The sequence below is a fragment of the Ursus arctos genome, unplaced genomic scaffold, assembly GCF_023065955.2.
Source record: "Ursus arctos isolate Adak ecotype North America unplaced genomic scaffold, UrsArc2.0 scaffold_7, whole genome shotgun sequence".
NCBI classification, from domain to species: Eukaryota; Metazoa; Chordata; class Mammalia; order Carnivora; family Ursidae; genus Ursus; species Ursus arctos.
In genome coordinates this window covers 3,023,506-3,050,680 of record NW_026623089.1, presented here as the reverse complement: position 1 = coordinate 3,050,680, position 27,175 = coordinate 3,023,506, and the positions used below count along the sequence as shown (strand labels likewise).

Below are 27,175 nucleotides of genomic sequence, written 5' to 3'. Positions count from 1 at the left end.
ACGCTGCCTGCCCTGCCAGGTGGCCCAGCGTTCTGTCCCAGGGACACATTACCCATGACATAGTAGATGTACTGATTCAGCTCATTTTTACTTTTGCCCATGGAAGCACTCTGTGCCATACGTCTTGCGTGTCTGTAGGAAAGAACGTGTGTGTAGATTTCTGTGGAGTCTCAAATTCCATTTCTGGCGGGGTTAATAGAAAACATTGTTAACATTGCTGCTTTTGTTGTTTTGGCAAAGCTGCAGGCAGTGGGTATGGCGATTGTCTTTGACTAGCAGTGGTTCTGCTCATGGGCTCAGGCTTCCAGGCCTTCGTCTGGGGGAAGATGGTTCGGCGAATCCTCACATTCAGGAAGCTGAATGTGGAGTTCAAGTGCAGCTCTGTTAACCAATAACAGAGTCTCTGGAATGTACTCCTTAGACTTTATCCAACCTGGTGACGGGCTGCTTGAGTGTGGCCACAAAGGACGTAGACGGCTCACTCAGAACTCGGAGTTCAACCCCCAGTTACTCCAGTTACAGACTGATTGCCCTATTTTGGTTCTTGGCATGATTTGGAAAGAGCTTCCCCTTCTTTGTGAGTGACGCAGGTGTCCTGTGGTCTCCTGTGGCTTCCCGTGGCCATGCGGGTCATCAGAGCTGGTCCTCACTATGAGGAGGGTGTGCTGCCCTTCACGTGTGAGGTTAGACCAGGCAGACCAGGGACAGCACCACGTTGTTGGGCACCGGGTGCACGTTGTGGTTGGTACAGCAGTGGGCAGGCCAAGCTTCAGGGTCCTTTCGGTCTGGTTCAGAGACACAGGCCCTGGGATGCATGGGCGTTATTTGGTTCAGAGCCTGCCATTGCAGCCTCCCCATGGTGTTTGAGGCCCACAGCCTCTGAAGTCCAGCCAGCCCATCCTGCCTATGGTCAGAGTCTGGCCGCTGGGGTGAGGCTTCATAACATCCCAGGCCCTTTTCCCCCCGAGGAGCACATGGAACTGAGCTCTCCAGATAACGCCCCTCCACCTGGTGGATGTGGGAGAGGCCCTCCATCCCCTTGACCACCCTGCCCTGACCCTCTCCTGGACCCCCATCTGCACACTCATTCCTTGCCATAGGGGTGAGAGCTGGCTGTGCGCTGTGCACAGGGAGGTCCTTCCCTGCAAGAGCGCTGGCCCAGCGGCCTGTTCACAGTCTTCCCTGTGCTTTGCGGTTGGGCCCACAGAGCAGCCCGGGGAGAGTGGTAGAATCAGTACTACTATTGCTATTTTATTGGTGAGAAAACAGAGTCCTGGGGAGGACAGTGAGCCACTAGTGCTCCAGCCCTCTGGTTGGGATGTGTGCCAGTCTGAGTTTGTGTGGCGGTGCTGGCTCCACATCCTAGGCCTTGAATCAGGGGCCAGTGACACAAGGGGCCAGGCAGCAGGGAATTGATGGGGCTGCAACATCCTGTTTCCAGGGGCAACGGTGGCAACAGTGCCAGCTGCGTGTCTGCAGGCCCTGGCTGCCCCACAGATGTTTCCTGAGGTTCCACTTTGGCTGTGGTTGGACTGTGGCCAGTCTTGGTTCCTATGGTTTTCTGAGCCTGTTTCTCCAGCCTTCCCAGAAGTTCTTTGAGTTACGGAACAGCCTTTCAGTAAATCACTTTTGTGCTTAAATTAACTGGTATCACTTTCTGATGCTTGCCATTAGGAGCCATGCCTGAGGCAGGGGCTCATGGCTTTTCATGCTCTAGATCTGAGGCCTGAGCCAGGGCGCCTGAGCCCAGATCGGTTGAGAAACAGCTTCTGAGCAGGGCCTAAGCAGGAGACGTAGGTTCCTGGTGAACATGTTTGTGAGATCTAGGCAAATATAAGCCGGTTCCTATGCAGGACTACTCAGAGCTTTTAACACACTGCAGGTATGCAGGTGAATTTCCCAGGAGGGTTTATGCATTCAGGCTTCTCACTCCCCCTAGAACCTTTCTCTGAGCAGTCTTCTGGAACACACTTTGGGAAATGCCGTGCCAGACTCTGGGCCTGGATGGTAGAAATTCTGGTCATCTAGTTCAACATATATTTGATAAACTCCTTACGTGTGTGATGCATCTGTCTTGGGTGGAAACCTGACTCATGGTAGCAAACTCCGTGCCCCAGCATCTGCCAGTGGCTCAGGATGATGGGAAATGCCCGTGGATATGGGGGCGGGCAGCAGTTGATTCTGGCTCCAGGGAATGAGGGAAGGCCTCTAGGGGGCTGGGAGAAGGGGTAGCCATCTGCTTTTGAAGAATGGTAAGGAAGGATTTTGGTGCTGTTGGATAAGATTTTGCGGAGGAGAGCAGAGTGCTCTGTGACAAAGGTCAAGGGCGTATGGTTAAAATTTAGATTGTGGCAGGAATAACAGTAATCCTGCATCCTTCTGGGAAGCCAGGTCTAGATATATGTTCCGGCTAATCCACGTGCCAACCCTGTGATTTAGGTACCCTTTATCCCACAGGTGAACAAACTTCTGGCTCAGTTTAGGTGGCTTTTGCAAAATGGCAGGCCATTTCTGTGAGGCCACCATCTGCTTCCTGCCCATGGGTGGCCAAGTGGCAGGGGTGCCCTCAGGCAATGGGGATCCATGGAAGCTGGGGCGTTCAAGGTGTACGATGTGTCAGACAGTGTCTCTGATGGTGACCATCACAATCCCACGTCCATTCACTGGGAACTGGAGAGAAATCTGCTTCAGACCTCTGTCAATACCCATAGAAAAGTGGATGTTGAACAGAGTGGCTCTGGAGTCCTGGGCTTGGGATGGAATCTTGGGGGTGCTGCTTATATACTGTGTGGTTTGGGGAATGCTGCTTGACCTCATTAAGGGATATAAATGCACTTCTGTCCTGTGCCTGCTGGGAAGACAGCTGAAGGAGTCAGTGTATGGCATTAGAAGCAGGTGAAAGGGCAGGGAGGAGAACAGGGTGTGGGGGTGGGGGCAGTGGGGAGTGTTGAGGTTTTGTAGTGAAGCAGACCCTGAGAGCATGGAGCAGGAAGGGTGCAAGCGCGAGGACCTTGAGGGGCTCAGCAGACCTGGCGAGCGGAGGGCCCGGGGTAAGTGCTCGGGTCGTGCGTTCTCCATCACAGCCAGTCAGTTCTGCCACTGGAGTGGGAAGGCAGCCACAGCATGTGGGCTGCGTCCCAGCGAAAACTGATTTACAGAAGCAGGTGGGGGCTGTGTCTGGCCCGTGGGCTGCAGTTTGCTGACCCTGCTGTAGCCCCTTCGTCTGATTGGCAGTTGATTCGTTGTTCAGGGGGAGGGGAGGGGAGGCGTGGGAAGGGCCCAGGTGTACTGAGGGCCCGGAAGAAGTCCTTCCTCGTGTGAGAGTTGATGAGTTCCCGGGAACTGAGCCGGAGTTGACAATGGTAAGAACCAGGGCTTGATGGGGAGCAGGTGTGCAAGGGAAAGGAGATCCCTAGACTAAGTCCTGGGTGGGGTGCGGGCGCACGTGGACCGCACTGCCACCCCCTGTAAAGCCACATGGAAGAGAGCATTCTTGCAGGGTTGCTTTTACGGCCAGTTCATGGGAGGTGCCTGCATGACAGAGAAGTGGAAGCAGCTGGTGAGCAGGCCCGCCAGCAGGTCTGGAGCAGTGGGCGGGCTCACGTGGCGAAGCTTCAGCTGTTGGATTCATCGCAGGTGGCTGCAAGGAGCGTGGAGCGCTGGGAAATACGGGCATATAAGGTCACGTGGTGGGGGGGAAGCGCCTCCCTCCGGTTCGTTCGCGCGAGCAGCACAAGGAGTTGCAGGATAGAGGAGGAGCTCCGAGGGTGCTGGCTGGTCCAGGTATTCGTTCCCACTGTTCCCCCCCACCCCCACCCCTCTCTTGGTTCCCCGTCCTCTTCCCTGCCTGCACTTGGAGTGATTTTTATCAAGCGTTGGTTTACCTTTAGGCTTCTGACTTTTTTTGCCGTACCAGTTCGTTCTTTTCAGCCTTAGCTCTGTTGACCACAATTATTATCAAAATTAACAGGTAGGATACACTGTAGGGTGGTTCTTATGTTTGTACATTTGCTTGAACGTAAGTTAGATACACAGTTGGCCCTTGAACAATGTGGGATTAGGGGTACTGAGCTCCGTATGTAACTGTTGACTCCCGAAAAACCTTACTGAAAGCCTGTTGACCTTACTGATAACAGCTGGTTAACACCTGTTTTATGTATCATTTGTGTTCTGTGTTCTTACAAAAATCGAAGCTAGAGGACGTGTTCAGAAAATCATAGGGCAGAGAACATACATTCACAGTCCTATACCGGAAAACCGCATGTAAGTGAGCCCATGCAGTTCCCACCCACGCTGCTCGAGGGTCCGCTGTGTGCTTTCCGCAGCGCGCATGCGCCCCTGACTAGCGCAGGTGCCTGAAGGCTTCGGGCTTTATTCCAGTGCGCGCATGCTCCCCTGACGGCCTGCTCGTGCAGGTGCCACTATGCAGGAGCTGCGTCCACCCCCGCTTCCAGATTCACTTCACCGTGTCTTGGTTTTTAAATGTATTTCCTCTAGTATATCAAACGGCTTCAGTGTGCTGATGAGAAAGTTGGTAAACGTTTTGTTAAAGCAAGGTTAGCTTAGTCCTAGGGACCCTTCCGCAGGAGCTCTTGTCCACCGTGCCTCCGGGGAAGGTGGGAGCAGGGAAGCAGAGGGGTGGCACCACCAGTTTGCTGCTCCGGGTAACTACGGCGTTTTCTGTCCCCAGAATAGATTACAAAAATGACGCATTCGATAATTAAGTCCCAAGAATGGGGACAAACTTTGGAAGATGTTTTAAGTGACGAGTGCCTGTTGTGCTTGAAAGGGGACCAGAGTCTTTCACATGGACTTACTTGCTTGAAAACCCTTTCTCCTAGGTGCTTGGGAGGATGGACCAGGCCTGTGAGATGAGCTACAAGACGATAGACAGCCCTTTGGGGAAGATCGAGATCTCCGGTTGTGAGCAGGGTCTGCATGAGATCAGGCTGTGCGGCAGCAAGACCCCGGACGCAGGGTGAGTCCCCTGTGTCCCCCCACGTGGCATTTGTTCAGAGCCGCAAAGACGCGACGGTTGCCGCTTGTCCACTGTGGGTCACGGGCTCACACGTAGCCACAGGCCGGCCCACGCGGCCGCCCCTCCCGCGGCAGGGCCACGGCTGTCTGTCCGCCCGCAGCACCCGCGCTGCTGCCCGGCGCCCGGGGCTCGCGCTGACCCCGGGGCCTCCCCTGTGGCGGGTAGCTCCGAGACGTCTGACCGGCAGCCGCTTACAGAGCCGCCGATTGACCGTGAGCCGCGAAGGTTTTATTCTTCAACAAACGTGGGAACCTCTCTGGAAATTTTGGTGACAGGGAGGTGCTTGCCTAATCTGGGTGGTTTTAAATCCGGACCCCCTTCGTTGTTCAAAGTCGGCCAGGTGGCTTGTTCTTAAGTCTTGGAGTTGCTGAATTGGGAGCTCGGGCCGGAGAGCTGAGGTCAGGCTGCCCGAGAGTGTGCAGCTGAGGGGAAGGGTGGGAAGAGCCCTCCTAGCGTGATGTTCGCCTTGCCAGTTGTAGCAGGACACGTGCTTCTCTTTTGAAAGATCTGCACTCTATTTCTCTTAATTGTAAAAACATAAAAAATTTAAAACACTCCTTAATGTTTTGTTTTGAAATGTAACATTTCCTCCATTCATTGATTGTGAGTTGTATTAAAATTGCAGTTCTCATTATTTCTGACAAGAGGGGAAAAACCACCCACTCCTGCTCAGTGTTTTTCTTAACTGGCTAATAAACACAATGCCATAGAACATTAGATAAAGAAAATACATAGAAACATAAAAATTGATTTTAATGGACCCCTGTCAGAGACTGCCATAATGAGCACACGCACAGTAATAAATGCCCGGTTTCGCCTCCAGTGTCAAGATCTTTTCCTGTGAAGCTGCGTGTTACAATCAATAGTATTTTTTTTGAGGCCAAAAAAATAAGCAAATCTTTGAACTGTACGAATACACTCTTTTTCTATGAAAACCATCTGCCCGTGGTGTTCAGAAGATCACAGACACCAAATAATTCGTAGGGAATGTCATTTTGTCTCTCACATATTCACTGGCACAATAAATCACAAATTTTGTTGAACTTTTTTTTTTTAAGAAAAAAAATCCTTTAAGTGAATTTCGGGAAGAAAAATCCTAGACATCTAGTTAAATACCCATTATGGATGATGCGAGCAGGACGAAGATGAGGCTTAATTTTGAGTTTCTGCTTTCTGAATCAGGATTAGGTGCAGCTGTGAAGCACCCCTCCGCGTGGCTTTAGTAACCTGCAGCTGATCTCCTGCGTGAAGACGCGCTCCTAGATAAGCTGTGGAGGCTGGCTCCCTTGGCCGCCTCTGGCTTTGCTCTGTATCTCCAGGCTGTGGCCCTCATTCTGGTGCTTTGCGCCAATCTCTGGGGCACAAACTGCTATGCTTCCATTCCAGGCAGAGGAGAAGGAAAGGAGGCACCCACCTCCCTTTCTAGAAGGAGCCTCTAACCTTCTCTCATGGGACCACACCCAGCTGGGAGGCATGGGAGGTGGTCACGTGTTGGCCAAAATTGAGGCTTGTGTGTATAAGGAAGAGGTGAGAGAAGATTTTTAGGGGCAGCCAGCAGTCTGTTATACACCTATGGTTACCTTTGGCGAGGGACATTTAAAAAGTACAAAAAAACAAAAATCTGTATGAATACTGAGAATTAATGGTTCTTATTTTATGACCTCAATTAAGGAAACTGTTCCATGACTTGAGAACTGTGTACAGCCAAGTGACCACCAACCTAGACCAAGATCTAGAACACTCTAAACCAGCTGTTCCCTTGTGCTCCTGGTTAGTCCCAGATCCTCTTAGCATCCACTGTTGTGATTTCTGTCTTGGTCGACTTTGTTCTGGAGCTTTATATAAATGAAGTTTTATGATCTACTCTTCTGTGTTGGATTTTCTTGTTCAGTGTTTTGAGGGTCACCCAGGTTCTGTGTATTAATAAGTAGGTCAGGAATGGTTGATGAATACACCACAGTCCGTCAATGGACTGTCCTGTTGATGGACGTTTGAATCCTCAAATCTTGGCTACCAGGGGTGAAACAAATTTTTGTTCAAGCCTCTTTGGTCCACTGCTAGGTGCGGAATTGCTGGGTTGCATGGCAAACGTACGTTGGACATCCCGGGAAGCTGCCAAAGCTCTTCCCAAAGTTTAACCATTTTCTGTTTATTTCCCACAGAAATGCAGGAGCTTCCGTTGCTCTGCCCTCTCACCAGTACTTAGTGGTGGTAATTTTTAAAGTTTTGGCTGTTCCAGGAGGTGTGAAATGTTATTGTTCTAATCTTCACTTTCCGCAGGACGTCCTCTCACGACCTTCTCGAGAACTCCTGTGTTTCCATCTTGTGGGCTCTGCATGAGTCTTCTGCCCATGCTCCTTCTGCCCATGCTGATTAGGAGTCCTTTCTCAGATGGTATTATCCTCTGTATTTCACAGTTGGATGCCTGTTTGTATTCTAATGTCCTCTTTTAATGAGAAGTTCCTAATTTTGAGGAGGTACAACTTAGTTTTTTTTTTTTTCTTAGCGTTTTTTTTTTTTTTTTTTTGTCTTTAAGATTTGCCTACGGTAACTGCACAAATATTTTCCTATAAATTCTTCCAAGGTTTGATAATATTAGCCTTTATGTTTAGATGTATGACCCATCATCTCGAATCCCCTTATTGTGAGGTACTTTTTCTCTATAGTTAGTTTTCTTATTTGGGAGGAGAAAAAGAATTCTCCATCAAATACCCTTCGTACGTTTGTCACGTCTGTTGGCTGTACATGTGTGGGTCCCGTATGTCTGGATGTCGTGTGTAGTTCAGATGACCTCTTCATCTGTTCTGCACCAGAACCATGAGTACTTGATTACGTAGCTTTATGATAAATCTTGAATTAAGGTAACAAGTCTTCCAGCTTGGTTTTCCTTCCCCCCTAAAGATTGTTTTGGCTTCTGTGTGTTTTAACTTTACATATTAAAGAATCAAGGTATCCAGTATTGGGATTCTGGTTGGGAATTCATTGAATCTGTACCATTTTGGGGAGGGGTTAGCCACTTTAAAAACCTTCCAATTTATGAATAGGCTTTATCTCCATTCAGCTTGTCTTTTCAGTATTCTAGTTTCCAGCATAGAACTCTTGTATATCTATTGTAAATCTGATTTCTGAATATGTTGGTAGTCTAAATTTGGTTTAGAAACGGTTTTTTAGTTGCTGTTGGTACATAACACTTGATGTTTGGTATGTTGCTCTTCTGTCCTCTTACTGAATTATTAGTTGTAGAAATTGTTCTGCAGATTCTTTAGGATTTTTGCTATAGAAAATTGGGTCTGTGACTAAAGAGAACTTCTCTGATCTTTATGCCTTTTATTTCTGTCCGCGCGCTGGCTGGAACCTCCAGTGTGGGGAGTAAACGTCCTGACAACAGACGGCCTTCCCTTGTTCCAGTTATGGGGGTGGGGGCCTCCATGTCACAAGTCCCCGTGCTGCCGCCTCTGGGTCTCACGGGTGTCCTTTCTCAGAGGATACTTCCTCAGTCTGTTGGATTTTGTCAAATGGTTTTTGTACATGTGTCAACATCGTCCCTTTTTTTTTAATGTGAAAATAGTCTTGAAATGCTGGACTACACACATCACATAATTCATTATATCTCCCGCCACTGCCCCCCCATCCCCATATTAATGCCTTAAATTTGGTATTTTGTTTAGAACTTCTGTGTTTACGTTCATGAGGGATGTTAGGCTGTAATTTTTTTGGTGCTGTTTGTCCGGCTTTGGCATTCAGATTAGTGTCTCGGCATGAAGTGAGTTTGGAAGGGGTCCCTCGCCCTGAAAGTGTCAGGTGCAGGATCAGTAGGACTTCTTCCTCAGGTTGTAGGTGAACTCCCCTCCAGTGCCCTCCAGGTTCCTCCTACAGAAAGACTTCTGATTAGAATTCCTTTTGTCTAATGGAATTAGGTGCTGTTCTTGCCCACCCGGAGGGGAGCTCCCCCCACACGCAGCATGGCTTTCTGCAGGTAGAGCCCTGTGTGCCCCCCAAGGCCGTGTTTTCCAGCTCTGCTGATGGACAGTGGCCAACGGGGTTTTGAGCAGAGCATTCTGATGGCTCTGGGATCTTGTTCTCCCTCTCTTTGAGTGCTTGTGAGTACTGAGATCTTTATCTTCTGGAGACATGCTGCTTTGTTCAGTGGCTAAAGTGGAAGTTGGCCACTGACGTTTGTCTGCGGTGAAACTTCACTCGTACCTCTGCATGAAGTAGGACTCCTGTTCCCTGTGTCACTCTACTTACCTGTTTATATGGTTTCCATACATTGATCATTGATTTCCTTTTTTTTAATGTTATTATATTATGTTAGTCACCATACAGTACATCCCTGGTTTCTGATGCAAGGTTCGATGATTCATTAGTTGCATATAACACCCAGTGCACCATGCAATACGTGCCCTCCTTACTACCCATCACCAGTCTATCCCATTCCCCCACCCCCTCCCCTCTGAAGCCCTCAGTTTGTTTCCCAGAGTCCATAGTCTCCCATGCTTCACTCCCCCTTCTGATTACCCCCCTTTCTTTTTTGTATGGGTTACATTACTCACCTTTCCCTTCCTAAAAATATTTGAATGCAGGGTATCAATCATTTGGGAAGTAGTACAATATCAACTTTATAACTTCCTGCCAGTATCCGTTTCCATTAACAACGGTCCTGTTTAGGGGTAATTGGCTTACTTTTGCGAGTACTTGACTGACGTCTCCCGATACCATCTTCGCGTGGCTACAAAGCCTTGACCCCATTATTCCTTGCAATGTCTAAATTCTAATGAGAAGAGCTGTAGAATAAAGTTTTCTAATGTTATCTGGGGGCTTGTGTGGCTTTCCACAAAGTGGATTCCATTGTTTTCCTTGAACAATGCTGGTCGCACTTGAGTTGGCGCAGTGATGGGAGGGTGTTTAGTGGCAGGACGCTGGAGCCGCGCGTACCTCCTCTCCTACTGAGCGAAGCATTGCCCTCCCATTTAATTTTTTTCCCCATGTAAATCTCAGAAAAAGTATAAGAATGCAATACTAACTGAGGGCTACAGAGGGGAGGGGGGTGGGGGAATGGGATAGGCCGGTGATGGGTAGTAAGGAGGGCACATATTGCATGGTGCACTGGGTGTTATACACAACTAATGAATCATCGAGCCTTACATCGAAAACCAGGGATGTACTGTATGGTGACTAACATAATATAATAAAAAATCATTATTAAAAAAAAAATGCAATACTAAAAAAAAAAGGTGCAACCAGAGTGAGCGATTGTTAAAATGTTCTGTCTTGAAAACTTCACGCATGCCGGCTGTCTTCTGCTTTCTAGGACTCTGGGGCATTCTTGGCGTCCTGCCTGAGCCAGCTCTGTGGGGCCTGGGCAGGAGCATGTAGGTTAGTTAGGCCTGACCCTCCTTCAAGGACCTGGGTGGCTGGCCAGGGCCTCCTGACACTAGGCTCACGGATGAGGGCCTGGCCTGTCTTGGGTGTGAGAGTGACCGAAGGGTCTCTGTCTGGGAGGGCGCGTCTGCCCCACCAGGTGCTGTCAGTTTTTACTCCACTGAAAACATGGGGGTATGATGCCCCTGAGGTCTTCCTGAAGGGAGGTCAGACTCCCGAGGTCACGTCGTACGTCCTCCGTTCAAGTGGATAGCGATTGGCTTCTGTGTGGACTTGCTCTCCTGTTCATGAACCTTGTAAATGGCCTGCTCGGGGACCCTGCTCCCGAGTCCCACCGTGCCTGCCGCGCTCCCGCCTGGTAATCCCTCTGCTGGGCGGCCCGAAGTTCAAGGCTGAAATAGCTCTGAGGGTCTGCATGGCCCGAGAACCTGCCCGGGAAATCCCTCCATTCTCTGATGGACTGGGAAATCTTAGCATAGACACTTACAGCACCTTCTTACAATCTTTCAGGGAAGAGGAGAAACTCTCTTCACGATAAACACTGGAAGAGGCGTCCCCAGTAAAAACCTCCAGAAACACACTCCGTAGGATTTTCACCTGCGGCCCGTTCAGCTGTCTCCCTGCTCTTCTTCACTGGCTTGAGCTCGTGATTTGTGTTGTACGTGCTTAAAAAATGTGTTCTTTAGGGGCGCCTGGTTGGCTCAGTGGTTAAGTGTCTGCCTTCGGTTCGGTGTGATCCCAGAGTCCTGGGATTGAGCCCCGCACCGGGCTCCCTGCTCCACTGGGAGGCTGCTTCTTCCTCTCCCACTTCCCCGCTTGTGTTTCCCCTCTCACTGGCTGTCTTTCTCTGTCAAATAAATTAATAAAAATCTTTAAAAAAAAAAAAAAAAAAACGTTCTTTAAGGAGGTCTTCTGAGTCAAATATGTGGGTTTCAGGGGGGCTTCTCTTTGGCTTCATAGATAAGTGCCTCTTTTTTAAATGCAAGCCGTTGAACGCCCTGATGAGCATGGAATGCCTCGTTGTTGCCTCCACACAGCTCTCTGGCTCCAGATCTGAGGCCTGTGTCCGTGAAGGTCCCGCCCTCCCGGTTTCTGGCTTGGAGGGGAGGACAGCCGGCAGTGCAGGGGGACGGAGTCTCCTGAGAAGGTTCTCAGTGCACACTGTGCAGTGTCCTTCAGAAACTAGACTGTGCTCTCATGTTCGGATCGATAGCCGAAAAGACCAGACTGGAAGCCAGGGTGGTCCTTCTCACTGTGATTCCTGTGAAGAATTCTGTCCTCCCTGGGGCGGGAGGGCCCAGACCCCCCGGGGCTGCTTGTGCACTGGGGTCGCAGCTCCCAGGTGTCTGTGAGGTAAAGGCAGGCCACAGCTGTGCCTTCCAGTAAAGCCAAGGTGTGGCAGAGTGACAGACTGTGGCCCTCGCCACTGGGCCTTTTGAGTTCACCGCGGATTCCCTTTGTGGCTTTGTGACCCCGCAGGGAGCTGGGGGGTAAAAAGCCCCTTCTCTGAAGGCCTTGCAGTTTGCTGCCACATCATGAACCATACTGCCCAACCACAAAGACCGTGGTGCCCCGTTTTGTTGTGAACTTGTCTGGTTTCTGATCTACAAAAGAGAAAAGCAGTACATGGCTTCAGGAGTTTTGTCTTTTTCCTCATTTCTGCAAGATCCTGTTTCACAGTTCTGCTCTTTCCTGGGTCAGGGCAGAGGGCAGAAGCAGGCAGGCTGGTGGCAAGACATAAGCAAGTGTCCCTGGGATTTAGAATCTTTGTTCTGGACGCATCTAAGACAGAGTGACGCAAGTTTTATTCCTGTCAATTTTATTAGTGTTGCAGGGAGACAGAAATGGCTAAAACTTGCATGCCTGTGTCTGTGAGTAAGAAGCAAGCTGGCTCACTTAATTTTAAGCCCTCCAGGATCTTCCTGGAAGGAAGAAAAGAACAGTTGAATGACAGTTACAAATACGTGAGTTCAAAATATGAACCACACTGTCCCAGTAAAGGGTTTGCTTGGGGAGCTTGCAACATTGAGACTGTAAGCACACACGAACAAGAGAACAGTAAGTCGGCTGACTTCAGGGAAAGGTGGCGTGTTCAAAACCCCTCCGTCTTCTCTGGACAGTAGCTTCCTTTTGGGGGGCCTTGGGCTGCACCTCTGTACTTGAAACGATGGCGGCTTTCCCGGAGAAGCTGCACTCCTGTCCCCTTTGTGCTGCCGTGGAAGGCCTTTCCCCTTTCCCCTGAGGAGGACAGGTGGTTGGTGGCGCAGTGTGGCCCTAACTCAGCTTGAGGCTGGCATGCAGTCTGACGGAGGGAGGTCCGTGCCACCGGGTGCCTGTAGGGGCTCAAAAGCTGTAGCCCGCATCGGGGTTTGTTTGAACCGTAATGGGGAGATCATCTCCGACCCCAATCCTTGCGCTCTCCCAGACTGAGCAGCGCTGTCATCTGAAGGAGGGGCCCACCCCGAGGCCTGTGGAGTCGGACGGTGCTCTCGCATTGGCCCACCCAGGATTTGTGGTCTGGTGGGGGCATTTCTGGTGGAACAGGCCAGGTCAACGGTTCTCCTGCTCCATGGCCCTTTGCCACGGTCACTGCTGTGGGTGGACAAGCCTGGACACAGCGGGCCGCTCCTGGGGTCTGGCTTGGCACGTCTGGCCTGTTCAGACTGGGAGGAAAAAGATCCAGTAAGGTCCTGTGAGAAAAACACGGGGGTTTACGGCACGTTGTAGCCTCTTGAAGGCCACTTGCATGTGCCTCTGGAGTCCTTTTCCAGAACACATCGGGATGCCAGGAGTGGCATCGGGCGAGGGGGGACTTGGGACAGGCTGGGGCCTGGTGAGCACGCCTGCTGCCTTGGCCGGGCCGCAGGCAACGTCGTCATCCCTGGGTGCAGCTATGGGAAGTCGTGGTGCAGGGCCTCAGGAGAGGACTCGGGACTGCCATTCCCCCATCCTCCATGACCCTGCACAGCCACGGCTGCAGGAGCTGCCTTCCTTTCCCTGGTGGCCCTCCTCCCCCTCTGAACAGTTGAGTACCAAGACCTTAGTAATCCAGAACGGGGGCCTGTTTTGTGCTGGGGGCCTGAATGAGCACGTCTTGAGACTGGAACATTCTGCCTTAACTTGGAAATTCAGGCTCCATACTTACTGTTGTGGGGATAACCCTACAGTGGTCTATCCACGCCAGTGTGCTCACCAGTGCCACACCAGGAGGACAGGGCACTCTTGGAGCTGCTCGGAGGAGGGTGTGCCCAGCGACGGCCCAGAGCTGAGGCTACACAGGAATGCTGCCAGCCCGGACTCTTCCACCTGTTGGGCCTCCTTCCTCCTCACCAGCGAGGCACTTCATAACCGCCCCCACTTTTGTGAACGTGCAATGGTAGGATAGTGAAGAACTTTGGCCCCTCTTTCTCCTATTTTTGCCTTCTGATTTTACTTCCAGAATTATTATTTGTATAGCGTTAATATTTTCTGGTATTTAAGCCACGTGCGACTAGTGAATAATTCTCAACTTTTGTTTTGAATGTGTTCATGCCATTGAAGCTGTAAACTCTAAAATATACTTGCTTTGTTAAATTTATTTCCTTTAAATTGTATCAGTAATTAGATCAGCTCCTTGATATTAATGTACAGGATAGTTCCTGCATGCTGATCACTTCAGAATTTAAATAGAGTTAAAGGTTAAATGAGTTTAATTTTTGAATTGAACTGAAGCATTGTCTTGTGTCAGATTCATCCAGAATTTTTATTTCCGGTTTCAGTGTCAAGTGATAGAAGTAGATCTTCTGATAATCCTAAATTAATTGCTCTTAAGTTACTCACTTGTTCACTCATTCCCAAAATGTGGGTATGCCTGCTGTGACAGGCCCTGTGCCTTGGGGACCTGCTTGGGGCCACGTAGAAGCCAGTGGGACATGGGTCAGCCCTGCCTGTATGGAGCCCAAGCCCGGCCCAGGAGACAGGCCTGGGGGAGACAGTAGCTGTAGTGCTGTGTCCCCCCACGGGGGAGGGCATGAGCATGTGCGACTGTTGAAATGGTCAGGACAAGGGGTGACATGGGCCTGAGCCGGGGGCACTGGCAGTGCAGTTGAGTGGGACTGCGCCAGCTGGCGTGTCATCCAGCAGTAGAGCGGGTCGGGCCGGCATCTGACCCGGTAAGTGGTAGGAGGAACATGGTGGAACGATGAGGCTGGAGGTAGTTGGGTGGTGTTGGAATTGCTTCAGGGCCTCTGTCCCTTCTGTGTCACTCAGGTGGGGGGGGGGGGGCGGACAGGTTGTCTTCAGGCTGTGAAATGCGCATTCCTTGGCGCCTCGGTCTTCTGAGACGAACCGCTGCACCTAACTCTTCAGCTTTCACCTTTGGAGAGGCCGGCTCTGTGTGGCCGCTGCACGTCTGCAGCAGAAATGGCTCCATCCAGAAATGAGTCCAGCAGTGTGGCTGCCCCGTGTCTCTGATCCGGGGGTCTCCCAGCAGGGACACAGAACCATATGGAGTGGCCTTCATGCCAACTGGCCCATGTTCTAGATCAGTCCTTGGAATTCTGTTGGGGCTGGGGGGAGGGGGCGGGAAGGAGGGAGAGAACGTCTTCCCCAGAAATGCAGTTCATCTCCTCAGAATTCTGTGGCTCCTCTGTTGGGGAATCTCTTCTCTTTCCTTCTAGATGGGGCCACGCTGTAGCTGGAGCTCCAGCGTTCTCTGCGGCGTCCTCGTGTCCTGCTTTTGCCTAATCTGTGCTCATTGCTTGAAGCTTCTCACCCACGTCTTCGACCAGGTTTTCTCTGGTTTCACTTAGTGTTTCCTAAGAACCCTTGTCTAGGAAGCCTTTCCACACCACACCCATCTCTCCTCCTCTGTCAGTCTGATCTATGTACGTGCAAACAGACCCTTTTTTAAAGGGGCTTGCATGCTATGAAGTTCACCTGCAGATTCACCTGGAAGAACACTGGTCCTTCTGGATTGGCGTTTAGTTTTTGCCGTTCACTGGCAGAATGCACATGCGTGTTGGGGGATTAGAATTTTCGTGATCATTCCTGATGGAATCCATGTTATCCTTCTTAAAGCTGATCTTTCTGTGCCTTCTTCCAGAAGTCTAGCCTCCCTGACCTCACGGGCCAACACAGGTGAAACGTGTAGAAAATGCTTTCTCTGCAGCTCCCTTCACGTGATGCTGGCACTCGAGTGTTCAGCACTTCGGAGACTTTGAGCTGGTGAAGCAGACGTTCCGCTCCTGCTCTAGAGATCTTCAGACCGAATCTACTGGTCAGGTGGGGCTGGCACACAGCTGGGTTGAGCACGCCGTGCGGGGAGGCGACCGTGTTGTTCTGAAGCCATGGTATCGGGCGCTGCCGTCCCAGCTGACCACTGGGGTGCGACCGGTAGGTAAGGGGTTTCTGTGGGGAGAACATGCACATGCCAGCCAGTTCTCTGCCAGGTGTTTAGACAAGCAGGAAGTGGAATAGAAATAAGTCTATAAGTCTGTTATAATAGGAAAACAAAAGCTTTGTGGTGGGCTGATTTTTTTTTTTTTTTACATTGTTGATTTCTGAGGTAGAAAACTGTCCTTGTGTGTGGTATGCTCATGTGGTGTGTCTGCGGCCACATACATGTACGTGGATTCTAGAGTTTCTGTTCTGCTCTAACATTGCTTCCTCCAAAAGTCTCCCCAGAAGTGGGGGGAAGATGGTGCTTCTGAATTATTAGATACCTCAGGTCTCCTGCAAATAGTTTTTTTTTTTTTCTTTCCTAAAAGTCATCTGGAAAAACACCTAGTTTCTGGTCTTTATTTTATCCAGTTCAAGGCTCTGTTAGGAAGAGTGATTGTATAACTGAGCACTGCTTTTATTAAAAAGAACTGGCCGCTTATTTCCTTCAAAGTTCCTGGTGTTTAAATCTTCTCTAGGTAAACAACTTTTATTGAAAATAATATTTTGAGACTGACACCTTTCTCCCCACGAGTGGTGCTGGGAGCCTTCTGTTGTCTGCTGGTCCTGCACGCAGCAGCTCCCAGGCGCCCGTGGGGTGTGTGCGGAGCTCGGGGCTGGGCAGTTGGGGCTAGGACAGGAGAGAGGGGCCAGGCTCTCCCCCAACTAACCCCCCCCCCTTCTTTGAGTCTGAGGAAGTGATGGTGGGTGGAGGTAGGGATCCAGCATGGATACCATGCACTGATGGAGAAAGAGCCTGGCATCATGCAGCGATAGCGTTACTTGGACCAGTTAAACCTCACGTCTGCAGGTGGTCTTGTGGGAGTATTGTACAGCTCCTGCTCCCTGTCGAGTCAGGAAAACAGGGATGCGGGGGGGGGGGGGTGCTTTTCTGCTTCTCCCATCCTGACCTCTTGTCCCCCTCAGCTAGGCTGGGGGGGGTGTTTATGTTGGCTTCCATCGGTTTGCACATCGGCATAAACTCCTTTTTCAAGGAATTAAATAAATGCTATTATTTCCATCAAATAGTAATTAAGAATTTCCCAGGCAAATGGTTAAGATTCTGATGGATAGGTGTTAATACATTCTGAATGCTTCTTTGTAGATTATTCTGGGAATTTTCTAGACCCGGAGATGGTCAGAACTCTAAGGGACTTTGAGTAGCGTCCAGGCCAGCCCTGTTACTCTCTGACACTCCAAAGTCCAGGAGTTGAATGTCCTGCCTGGACCGCCATGCTGCCTGGTGAGTGCACCACGCCTGGGAACGTCTAGCCGAGGCCCTTTCTGCTCTCAGGGGAGGACTTCTTTGGGGCAGACTGGCACCCAGCAGCAGATGCGCTCGTTCTCAGTATGTGTTGTGCAGATAAGCAGAACTTTGGTGAAGCTTGTGTCGGAGAGTCCCCTGCCCTCAGTGCTGCTGCTGGGGTCCTAAGGGTAAGGGTCTCCTGCCCTTGGCACTGCTGCTGCTGGGGTCCTAAGGGTGACAGTCCCCTGCCCTCGGTGCTGCTGCTGCTGGGGTCCTAAGGGTGAGAGTCCCCTGCCCTCGGTGCTGCTGCTGCTGGGGTCCTAAGGGTGATCTTAGAGCTTTCCAAGACGTTCGGGTCTCCCCATCCCTGAAGGAGAGTGCTGACTGGTGCTCAGGTAGACCACCGCAGAGGGCAAACGCCGGAAGCAAATAGCTGGTGAAGGGCCAGCATGGGTGCAGTCAGGGCATTTGTGCTGGGGACGCGGGAGTCCCCTCTGAGAACACTCGGTGCTGGGGGGCGGGGGCAGGGCAGCAGGCACAGGTGGGGTCTGACAAGGCACTGATGGAAGCCTGCGTACGGCCGAATATGTTGCTTCCCCTTACCTTTGCTAGAACGGTCGTGTTTCAAAAAGGAGGACACTGTAGCTGGTTGACTATTTTGTCAGGATTCCTTTGTTAAATTGGCAAAACATATTGAAGTGAATGCGTGTTTATCATTTCAGTGTGTGGACGTCTGGGTGCTGTGTGGCATCGCCCGTCCGTCTGTCTCATTAACTTCTTCCCTCCATCAGGCCGGCTCTGGGGATCCCTTCTCATGGGGTACCTCTTTTTTTTGCATCTGAGTTTTCAAGACCTTTCCAGGTTTTATTGCCTAACGATTGGTATGCTGTAGACCTACCCCTGTCAACTGTAAAGTGCTTTCTGGAGAGAGAATGGACGGCTTCATAGTTGTGTTTTTAGCCCTAATATCTGAAGGGCAAAAGCATGTTCAGGACACCTGGAGTTCCTGAATTTAAAATAGAAGCAATAACATTTTCTGAAGGTGGGTCCCCTTCTGTATCTGTTATGAAACCCTTAAAGTGACTTCACAAGACATGTTTGGTTTTTTGTTTTGTTTTTTTAACTTTTTTACTTTTTGACAAACGAGGTCCAAGGAAATTAGTTTGCTTGCATGAAAAGTTATGTGTTTGCAAACTTGAACTGTTTTGCTGGTTAAGCAGTCTAGAGATGATAACTTCTTTGTCAAAGTATGACTTTGGTGTTGTGTGAAAAAGACTCACGGCCGCTGCCGGAAGCCCTTAGGAGAGGTCCGTTTTGAAGGACGGTTGCTCACTTCAGCCTAAGGCGCTGTGGGGATCGTTGGAATCGACAGAACTAAAATATGTATGATCTTTTTAAAATTTGTTTCCAGTTTATTTCCCTGATATGGAGCAGCAGAGGTATAAACTAGAGAGGAGTTGTCATTTTGTCCAGATGCTAAGCAGGGCTGGGCGGGCGGGTGAGTTCAGTGGATGGCTCCTCTCTGAGGACTGCGGGGTCACAGGTCCTAGCTAGGGAAGGGGAAGAATTCCCCTTTTGTGCCTGTGTAATTAATACTTTTTTGACCCAAGTACACCCTTTTGTGGTAAAATATAAAATGTACCATCTGAACCACTTAAGAATCTAGGTCAGTGGTATTAAGTACATTTTCATTGTTGTGTAACCGTCCCCACCATCCAGCTCCGGAAAGGCTTTCCTCTTCCCAGACTGGGACTCTGTGCCTTGGTCCACTCTGACCCCAGGCCCTGGCACATGCCGTTCTGCCTTCTGTCTTTATAACAGCATACCCTTTGGTACCCAGAGGCGCTGGGTCCCCCCAAACCAAGAGCCATGTGTCTGGAGAACTTGTCCCCCCACAGATGTCTAATGAAGCTGTCTGGGCTTGGATGGCAGTGGGCGGCAGGGCTCCCTCAGGCCATGGGGTGCGGCTGCCTCTCAGGAGCAGGGTGGCTACAGAGCCAGCGGGACCACATTGTGCTGAGAGGTGGGGAAGAACTTCGAAGTGTAAAGTTTTCTACAACTATGGGCAAGTATTAATTAAAAACAGGACTCTGGTCCATGGAAACTGTACGAATGAGGCAGAGAAACAGAAGAAAGGCCCTGTTTTACGAGGAGTGTTGAAAGGGTGCTGGGTCAGCCGTCCAGCATTTGTCCAGGCACCATCCTCTGCGATGCCCCTGGACTCTCGCAGAGAGCACGTGGAGGAGGGTTACCAGGTAAGGGTAGAAGGGCACGTGAGGGAGGCAAGGGGGACAGGTGGATGACTGGCTGCAGCCCAGAGGGGAGGGAGGCCCCCATGCTGGCAATTTTAGGTGGATCTGGTTTGCACTTGAATTTTTTTGACTTTTGCATAGTTTCAAGGGCCATTATTGCACACAGACTTTAAATCTCTGTGAAGTTCTGAGGTGTTCTCATCTGTAACTGATGTTTCTCTTTCCATCTTTAATGGGCCGGTATTGGGCTCAGCAATCAAAAAACCAAAATATCAACCCCAGAAAACCGGCGGGTGTATCAACATGCCTTAGAGGAGGCTGGGGGAGCTCAGCCCTGCCTGCCTGCGAGTTCAGCCTTGCTCCTCCCCCCAGAGAGGCTCCCTCTGTCTGTCTGTCTGCAGATCTGCACTCTAAATCACAGAGGCACGGGTGGTGCGGGTGCTGGCTCCAAGTCTGGGCACTTCACTGAAGTGTTGCTTCCAGTACTGTCTGGGAGTAACTGTTCTATGGTCAGGAAGCCAGGATAAGGAGAAACAAGGAGCAACTTCTGTGGTGTCAAAAAGTTGCCAATCGTTTTAACCGTCCTCTCAGCCGGTCAGCTTGTTAGGAGAGCAAGGCCAGTGTGTGGACGTAGGCCACAGGTAGATCAGCGTGGTGGGTGTCGGGGGGCAGGAACTGGAGGAGTGGGCCCCCCCTGCAAGCAGCGGGGCTTGGCCGTGGGCCTCGCCGTGCCCTGTGCTGCTGGCCGCGTAAGCCAAGCGGGGGCTTCGGGCGGGCTTCCCTGCTGCCCTCGCCAAGAAGAGGGTTTGCGCCGGGCGGTCCTCCGCTGCGGGCCAGGTGATGCCACGGGACACAGGCCGCGCCCTCCAGGAGCTTGGAGCCAGGCTCGGCCTGCACCCGCCGTGGCGGAGGGCCCCGTGTTGCTGGAGAGCCCTAGCCGCTGCCTCGGACGTGGCCTGTGCCCCTCAGTGTGCTGTCCTCATTGGTGTGCAGGGGCCCCCGCCGAGCAGACGGTTCCTGTCCCTGAGGACGTCAGCCCCGTCCCTGGTAGAAGGGCAGGGGAGGTGGAGGAGAAACACGGCTCGCAGCTCCCCCAAGTGCGTGCCCTCCTGAGCCTGCGGGGCCCTGGCTGCACGCGCTGCCGGCGGGCTGGCCCCGCACCCGGTCCATGGGAGATCGGAGCCACGAGCGATCTTCTGGTTAGTTGGGGGCAGCATGGCACCCGGCGGAGGGACGGCCTTGTCCGTGGCCCCCTGGCGCTCGTGGGCCGCCGGTTGAGGGCGACGGGCTCGCTGCTGATATCCAGGGAGGGACGCGGAGTGGACGCCCAAACCAGAAGACATCGTAGTCTTTCCCAGAAAATTATTCGTTCAGCTTTTCCGCACATATAGAACCTTTTAGCATTTCTCTAGCTTTTTCATTAATGTATGTAAAAATATTAAAAGCCCTTGTATATTACATTAAAAAGTATGTCAGCTGCTCTGCTTTTTTCTATTTATTAAAACTTTTCAAGCAGTAAAAACATTTTACTTGTTAATGAGGGAAAGTGGGAAAATTAATGACATAGAGCTCGGATCCACCAAGATGTCTCCTCGTAGCCATGCGCAGCCGGCACGCTCCCCACCGCACGCAGTTTAATTTCCGTGACAGGGTTCAGTAAGCAAATGCAAATAGACTTAATGATTTGCATCAGTAGATCATTTCTCAGTTTAATATCCTCTCATATTTTGGGTCAAGGACTCTTTCTTTGGGAGGCTGGTACAATTTCTAGAGCTAAAATTATTAATATTAGCAATAATACATTATATTCAAGTGAATGGAGATAAATGTAGCATTTTCATAAAGTCAGATTTGCACATTTCTCTGTTTGCTGTGGTTAAAGGAAGCTACCTAATGAAATGGACTGACGGACAGGCCATCTCCCGGCTGCGTGGCGCTTGTCGCGGTGGGTGCTGGGGTGCCCAGCACGGAGCGGTTGTCGTCTTGTTCACCTGGTATGGGAAGCTTGTGGGCCCACAGGAGCACACAGCCTATTTCTGTCCAGTCTGTTCAACAAAGAGATGAAATTGGAGGTCCATTCAGCAAACGTTCATGGCGCTTTCCTGTGTCAAGCCTGCAGTAACGGGGTGCGAGAATGATAGACATGAACCTGACCTCACAGAACTCTGTTGGGGAGACAGTGTCGTAAAGAATCCCACACGTGGCATGGAGGGAGAACAGATACAAAAGGCATGAAGGAGAGAATGGGGGAGCTCAGTGACCGGAGCATTAAGGCAGGTTTCATGGGGAAGCGGCAGTGGATCTCCTTGTCTTCCCCAAGGCCTCCCGGTTCCTTTCCCTGACTCCCCGGAGGCTGAATGGCGGGTGCGGGCTCACCTAGCCTTGCTGCGCAGATGCTGTGTGGGAGGTCTGCTGCCCACTGGCTTGCTCCTGGGAAGGACCTCTTCTCCCTAATGAAAAGCATGCAGAAGGTGCCTCTGCTCCCCACACTTTAGCCACACATGTGTGCAAATGTGATCCTTGGAGTTTGGGGCAGTTATCTTGTTTGGGGTGGGGGGTGTGAAGCTGGAGCTGAAAGGCCATGAGAATGGTGAACAGAACCAAGTCCTCGATGGCCCTGCCACCTGCTGACCTTTGAGCATCTGTGACTGGTGTGTGCGCGCATCACCTGTGCCACTGTCATAAGCACCCTGCAAGCGAAGAGCTCGTAATGTTTTCATCTGTGAAATTTCTGCTTGTTTTAGCAAATAGTATGCAGTATAATTCTTTCCAGGTTTTTATCCGTGTTTAAAGTCCATTCTGTGTTCTGCCTCTTAGCCCTAACCTTACACCATGAACATTTTTTTGTCTTAAATTTTTTAAAGTCTATTGGTTACAGCCTTTTTCAGGGCTGTGTGGGATGGCTGTGCTGTAATTCTAACGGCTTTTGCCCTGGTGAGCTGTTTGCTGTGCCTGACTGGGTCACTGTACCTGTCCTTGAGCTGCATCTTTGGGAACCAGGTGAACTTTCCCTTCCCTTAACAAGTGCATTTTCTGGCCTCGCCTCTGGCCTTTGTCCCACAAGGCTCCTGCCGCGTCGTTTCTGATCCCGCGTGGGATCACCTCGCCCCTGGAACAGACGAGGCTATGCTCTTTAAGATGAGAAGGTGCAGGCTCTGACCTTTGGCACTGCAGTCACTGCCCCCTGGGGTCCCTTGAACTGGAGCCCAGCCATGCCCGGCACTTACACTGGGTAAGCTGGCGTCCCTGGAGCTGGACCTCCAGGTTTCAAGTTTCAGCTCTTCCACTTTATAGCTGTGATTAGGCAAATCACTTTAATGGCTCCGTGCCTCAGTTTCCCCAGATATCAAATGGCTCTAACAGCATCAGCCACATAGGATTGTTGGAGTAAATGAGCTAATACGTAGGAGACTCTTAGAACAGTGCCCCGCCAGTAGTAAGCACTGGCATGCTGGTGGTCCCAATCAACCCAGGCCTCTAGCTTACTACAGCTGTTTGCTGAACTAGCCTCTGGGTGCTCACACCACCACCTCCTCCACCTGGAGGGAGCTTCTCGCCCTTCCTTTCACCTGACACACTCCATAGCTCTCACCTAGATGCCCCCTCTGAGGGAGGACTTTCTGGGGGCTCCCAGGCCAGGCTTGGTTCAGGACCCCTCCACTCCCTTATAATCACCTCCTGTGGCTGTGTCTTCTAGCCACTGAGTTTCTGGAGGGCAAGGACCACGTCTGTCCTGCTTCCTAACTCCAGGTCCCCTACTCAGCTCACGGGGCACTTTAGGCCTCTTTAAAGCAGGGCCCTCTCTGAAGAAGGGTTAGGGGATTAGAATATCCATGCTTTTCATAAAGAATGATGTTTGAGGTTGGAGGTGAGAAAAGCATGAAGTTCAGGGGTTTATTTTAGGCAGTCACCGGGATCATCATCATTCACTCACACGTTCTCCCCTTCCTTGGGCTCCGCTAAAGCACGTAGAGAACCGTGCCCGGGACAGGGAAGCCTGTGTGGTTAGCTGGGCCTTCTCAGTGTGGGCAGGGCCTCCAGGGAGCGTCCAAGGGGGCATGCTCCGCAGAAGCCGTAATCAGCTGTTGAAATGTTGGCTTGCAGGTCTGTTTCTCTTCTCCTAGGTACGGGCAGAGTCCATGGTTTTGTGCCAGTCCTGCCTCAGATTGTGATGAGCGCGCAGGGTTTTGTCTCTGCTCATCTCCTACTGCTTCCCCTTGTGATTCGAGACCAAGCAGCATCTTCCTGCTACTGCTGATCTCTGTGTGTGCCCCCCCCCCCGCCACCCCAAACCCATGTGTTGATGTCCTACCCACAGCGCTCGAGTGTGGCTGCATTTGAAGATGGGGCCTTTGAGGAGGTACGTGGGTGAAGTTGTGCTCATTGGGGAGGGCCTTCCTCTGCTGTTTCTGGGGTCCCTGTAGGAAGGGGATCTGGGACACAGACACAGAGGGAGGAGCCTGTGAGGACTCAGAAGGCCAGCCATGGAGAGAAACTGCGGGGGAAAAGACCTGGCCCCACAGACACTCGATCTTCGACCTCTGGCCTCTGTAATTGTAGCTCCTGGTCTGGGGGGTTCTGGCAGCCCTGGCAAGCTACTACAGCACTTGCCGATGACCGCTGCGTCACTGTGTAGATCCCTTCCTGTCTCATCGCTACGGGGATGTGATGAAGAGCAGCAGGCCTCCCTGGCCAGCTGCTTTCCCAAACACCAGCACCGCTGGCAGAGTCCGAATGGCTAAGGTGGAGTGCGGCACACAGGGAGTTATGGGAAGATGATTAAAGTGGTATTGTCTCTCGTAGAAAAGCAAAGTTTGAGAAGGCGTCTTTGTTAAATTTCTTTTTTGGAGCAGCAAATTGAGGGGAAGGTGCAGAGACTTCTGTGCCCCTGCCCCCACACGCGCACACCCTCCCGCGTGGCCGCACTCTGAGTGGTACCTTTGTGGCAGTCGATGAACCCACACTCACACGTCATCCTTACCCAAAGTGCGTGGTTTACATCATGGTGGGTTCTTGGTGAAGGCGTCCATTTTTTAAATCAAATTCAGCTGTGAATTTGAAAAGCTGGCTCTGGTGAGTAATGTTTATCCTGAATCATGTTTACTTTTCCCACGTAATATTTCTGTGCCTTTGTGGCAGTGAGGCTGGCTCTCCCTCCAGTTCCACGGACTGGACTTGGAAGGTCTGTGAATCAGCTCTTTCTTGAATGGAGCCTAATGACGTCTTGCGTCACGAGCTTCTGCAAAATGTGTGACTGTGCTTGCTTTTAAAACCTTTTTTTTTTTTTTTTCTTTTTCTGCTCTTGGCGTCCTGTTGTCTCTGTTTCATTCTCCCATTCCTCCTGCTCCAGATGCAGGAACGACTTCCCTGTTCCATTCTCAGAAAATGGCTCTAATGAGCGAGCTGCTGGGAATGACGGGAAGTGCCATCAGGTGCAGAACGCACACTTTGTACCTTTTCTCCGGGGAGCGTCTTGTCCCCCAGTCTCCTAGGGCTTTCTCTGTGACATCCTCTCACCTTTCCCCAAATGTTTAGCTTGTCTTGGTTCTCTGTGTGAGTGCCTGGGTCATCAGGTTGAATTTTGATAGGATCTTTAGGCTCTTTAGCACTATTTTAATGTTTATGTTGCGTAGATTTCTTCCATGGTAGAAGTAAGTTGTAATTTGCCTTTGATACTGCCCTGTATCCTTGAGAACTGTATACAAACGAACTCACTAATGAGTTCAGTAAATGTTAAATAATTAGGTAATTGGTGTTTCAAACAGATTATGCAGAAGTCTTTGAATTTTTATATAGGTGTTTACAAAGTATTTTAGTGATAATTGGGGAAGTTGGCTATGTTCCTTTTTTTTTTTTTTTTTAGATGGATAGGAATTCATTATTTTTTCCCAATTATGATAATGAGATATAAGCCCCTGTAGCTTGAAAATTCTGACACATTTCCAGGAGTGAATTTTACTAGATTTGAAGTGTGAAGGCTGCTTGGGTTTCTTCTCAACTTTTTAGAACTGAAGTAAATTATATGTAATCAAAAAGATCTTACAATATTAATCTACAAATATAAAACTGCATTTGGAGATAGGTATCCTAGTTCACTGTGAAACAGGATGTTCTCTCCTGGATGTGTTCCCCCTCCTGCTGGAGGTGTTCTTGACTCTCCCTTTGTATGTGCTTCAGGGAGGGGCGTCCCCTTTAGCTCATAGCTGGGACGCTCTGTCCTCCCTCTGTGGTCGTGTGTCCAGGATCGAGCCTGGGGGTAGCGGGGTCTTCAGGATGCAGGCTTGGGTGTCTTTGTAAAATTGGAAGCTTATGCACTGTTGATAAATGGCCACATATAAATGCATGACACCTTGACTAACAGGCTGTGATGGAATTGAAGGTGGTCTTTTCTAGGAAATCCTTATTGAAATACTGCCCATTTCGGGCAAGTGTAATAGTACAACAAGCCCTCTAAGCTTGGTGAAAACATTATAGAATGCAAATGGAAGGTTTGTGGGTGTTTTTCCTTCCCGGATTTGTTACCTTTGCAGAAGGGAAGAACATCAATATTTCACGGCCTTTCCCCGGGATTTTTGTGTCCTGTGCATTGTGAGGCATGGGGCCCCGATCCTCCGTTGGCTTTCTGTCTTCCTGGCGTCCCGGACCCTGCTGCCCGGGGTGGCATCTGGGGGTCGCCATTCTCATCTGATTCGCTAATTCCCGTTCTCCCTCTTTAAGTGGAAACTGTGCATTCTCTCTCCTTACTCTCCTTTCAGAGATTGGAAATTGTGTCACAGTTCCGTTGTGACATCGTGAGCTCCCTGTGCAAACCTCCCGTGTGTCTGTGGTCGCCGCCCTGCGCTGCGCCCGCGCCCCCACCCTGCAGCAGCTTTCCCAGCCTGCCTTCCTGCTCTTTGTGAAAATCCCGCTGATCTGGGGTCTCTCACGAAGTGTGTCAGCTCCTTTTTGCTGTCTCCGGTTTCCCTTCAGCTTTCTCTTATTTTCCCGGTCCGGTCTCAGATACCCTTCTGACGAGCTCCACGCTCGAGGCGGTCCCGTCGGTGCTGCCCCGGGTGGCGTGCGCTCGTGCCGAACCGTGGTGGTGGCGTGCGCCGCGCATCTGCTCCCTGCTCGGCGTTCACATGAGCAGTGTTTGGCCTTCTAGGGGTTTTTCTACAGCAGTGGGGTGATCACCTAGTTCTCTGGGAATACTTTCAGCCTCCAGCCCTCCTTACGTGAAAGACCTCCTCGATAACAAGGATGAATAAGACCCTATGGCATGTTGTGTGGACCTAGACCACATATTTACCTGTATACTGTATTTCCAGTATTTATCCAGAAGGACTTTTCTCAAATATTTAATAAGAATTAATAATTGAATGTACTCTTGGCTTCTTACTTCGCCCTGGGATCTCATAAGATCTTTGAAGCTAAAACTAGTTTGGGCCCTTAAGGGGTTTATAGAAATTAGGTATGTCTGAGTATGGAAATGGTTGGCATGGTGAAAAAAAATTGAGTCCTTAAGTAATTTGCTATTCCCAGTGATAATTAGAAGAAACCCCGTCCTAGCTCCATTTTCCAATCTTTTTTTTCTTCTTCTTTTTTTCCCCTCACTGTGTTAGGGGAGAGTTCTTGAGGTATTAGCTAATTTTTTTTCCATGTGATCCTATAGTAAGGGGCTTTGGCATATTGTGTTGCCATGATGGGTTATTAAATTGTTACTTCTAAGAGATGAATGTGGCTTATAGAGTGTGTGTTGTGCCATGTATCACCTTAGTCATCAGGAATGTTCCAGAACACAGAGTAAATTCTTATAAATTTATGATGGAAATTAGCAATTTTATTAGGTCCTTTAAAAAG

The 27,175-nt window shown here is 50.5% G+C and overlaps 1 protein-coding gene across 5 annotated transcripts in view; it reads left to right on the top strand.

Moving 5' to 3' along the window:
* The window catches only part of MGMT (O-6-methylguanine-DNA methyltransferase), a 294,313-nt gene that overhangs the window by 55,387 nt on the left and 211,751 nt on the right, over positions 1-27,175 (top strand). For all 5 annotated transcript variants that reach the window (XM_026494402.4, XM_057308350.1, XM_026494401.4 and 2 more), the window contains one exon: positions 4,842-4,978. In XM_026494402.4, coding sequence (XP_026350187.1) covers positions 4,842-4,978 — 137 coding nt within the window. The remainder of the gene's footprint in view (positions 1-4,841; positions 4,979-27,175) is intronic.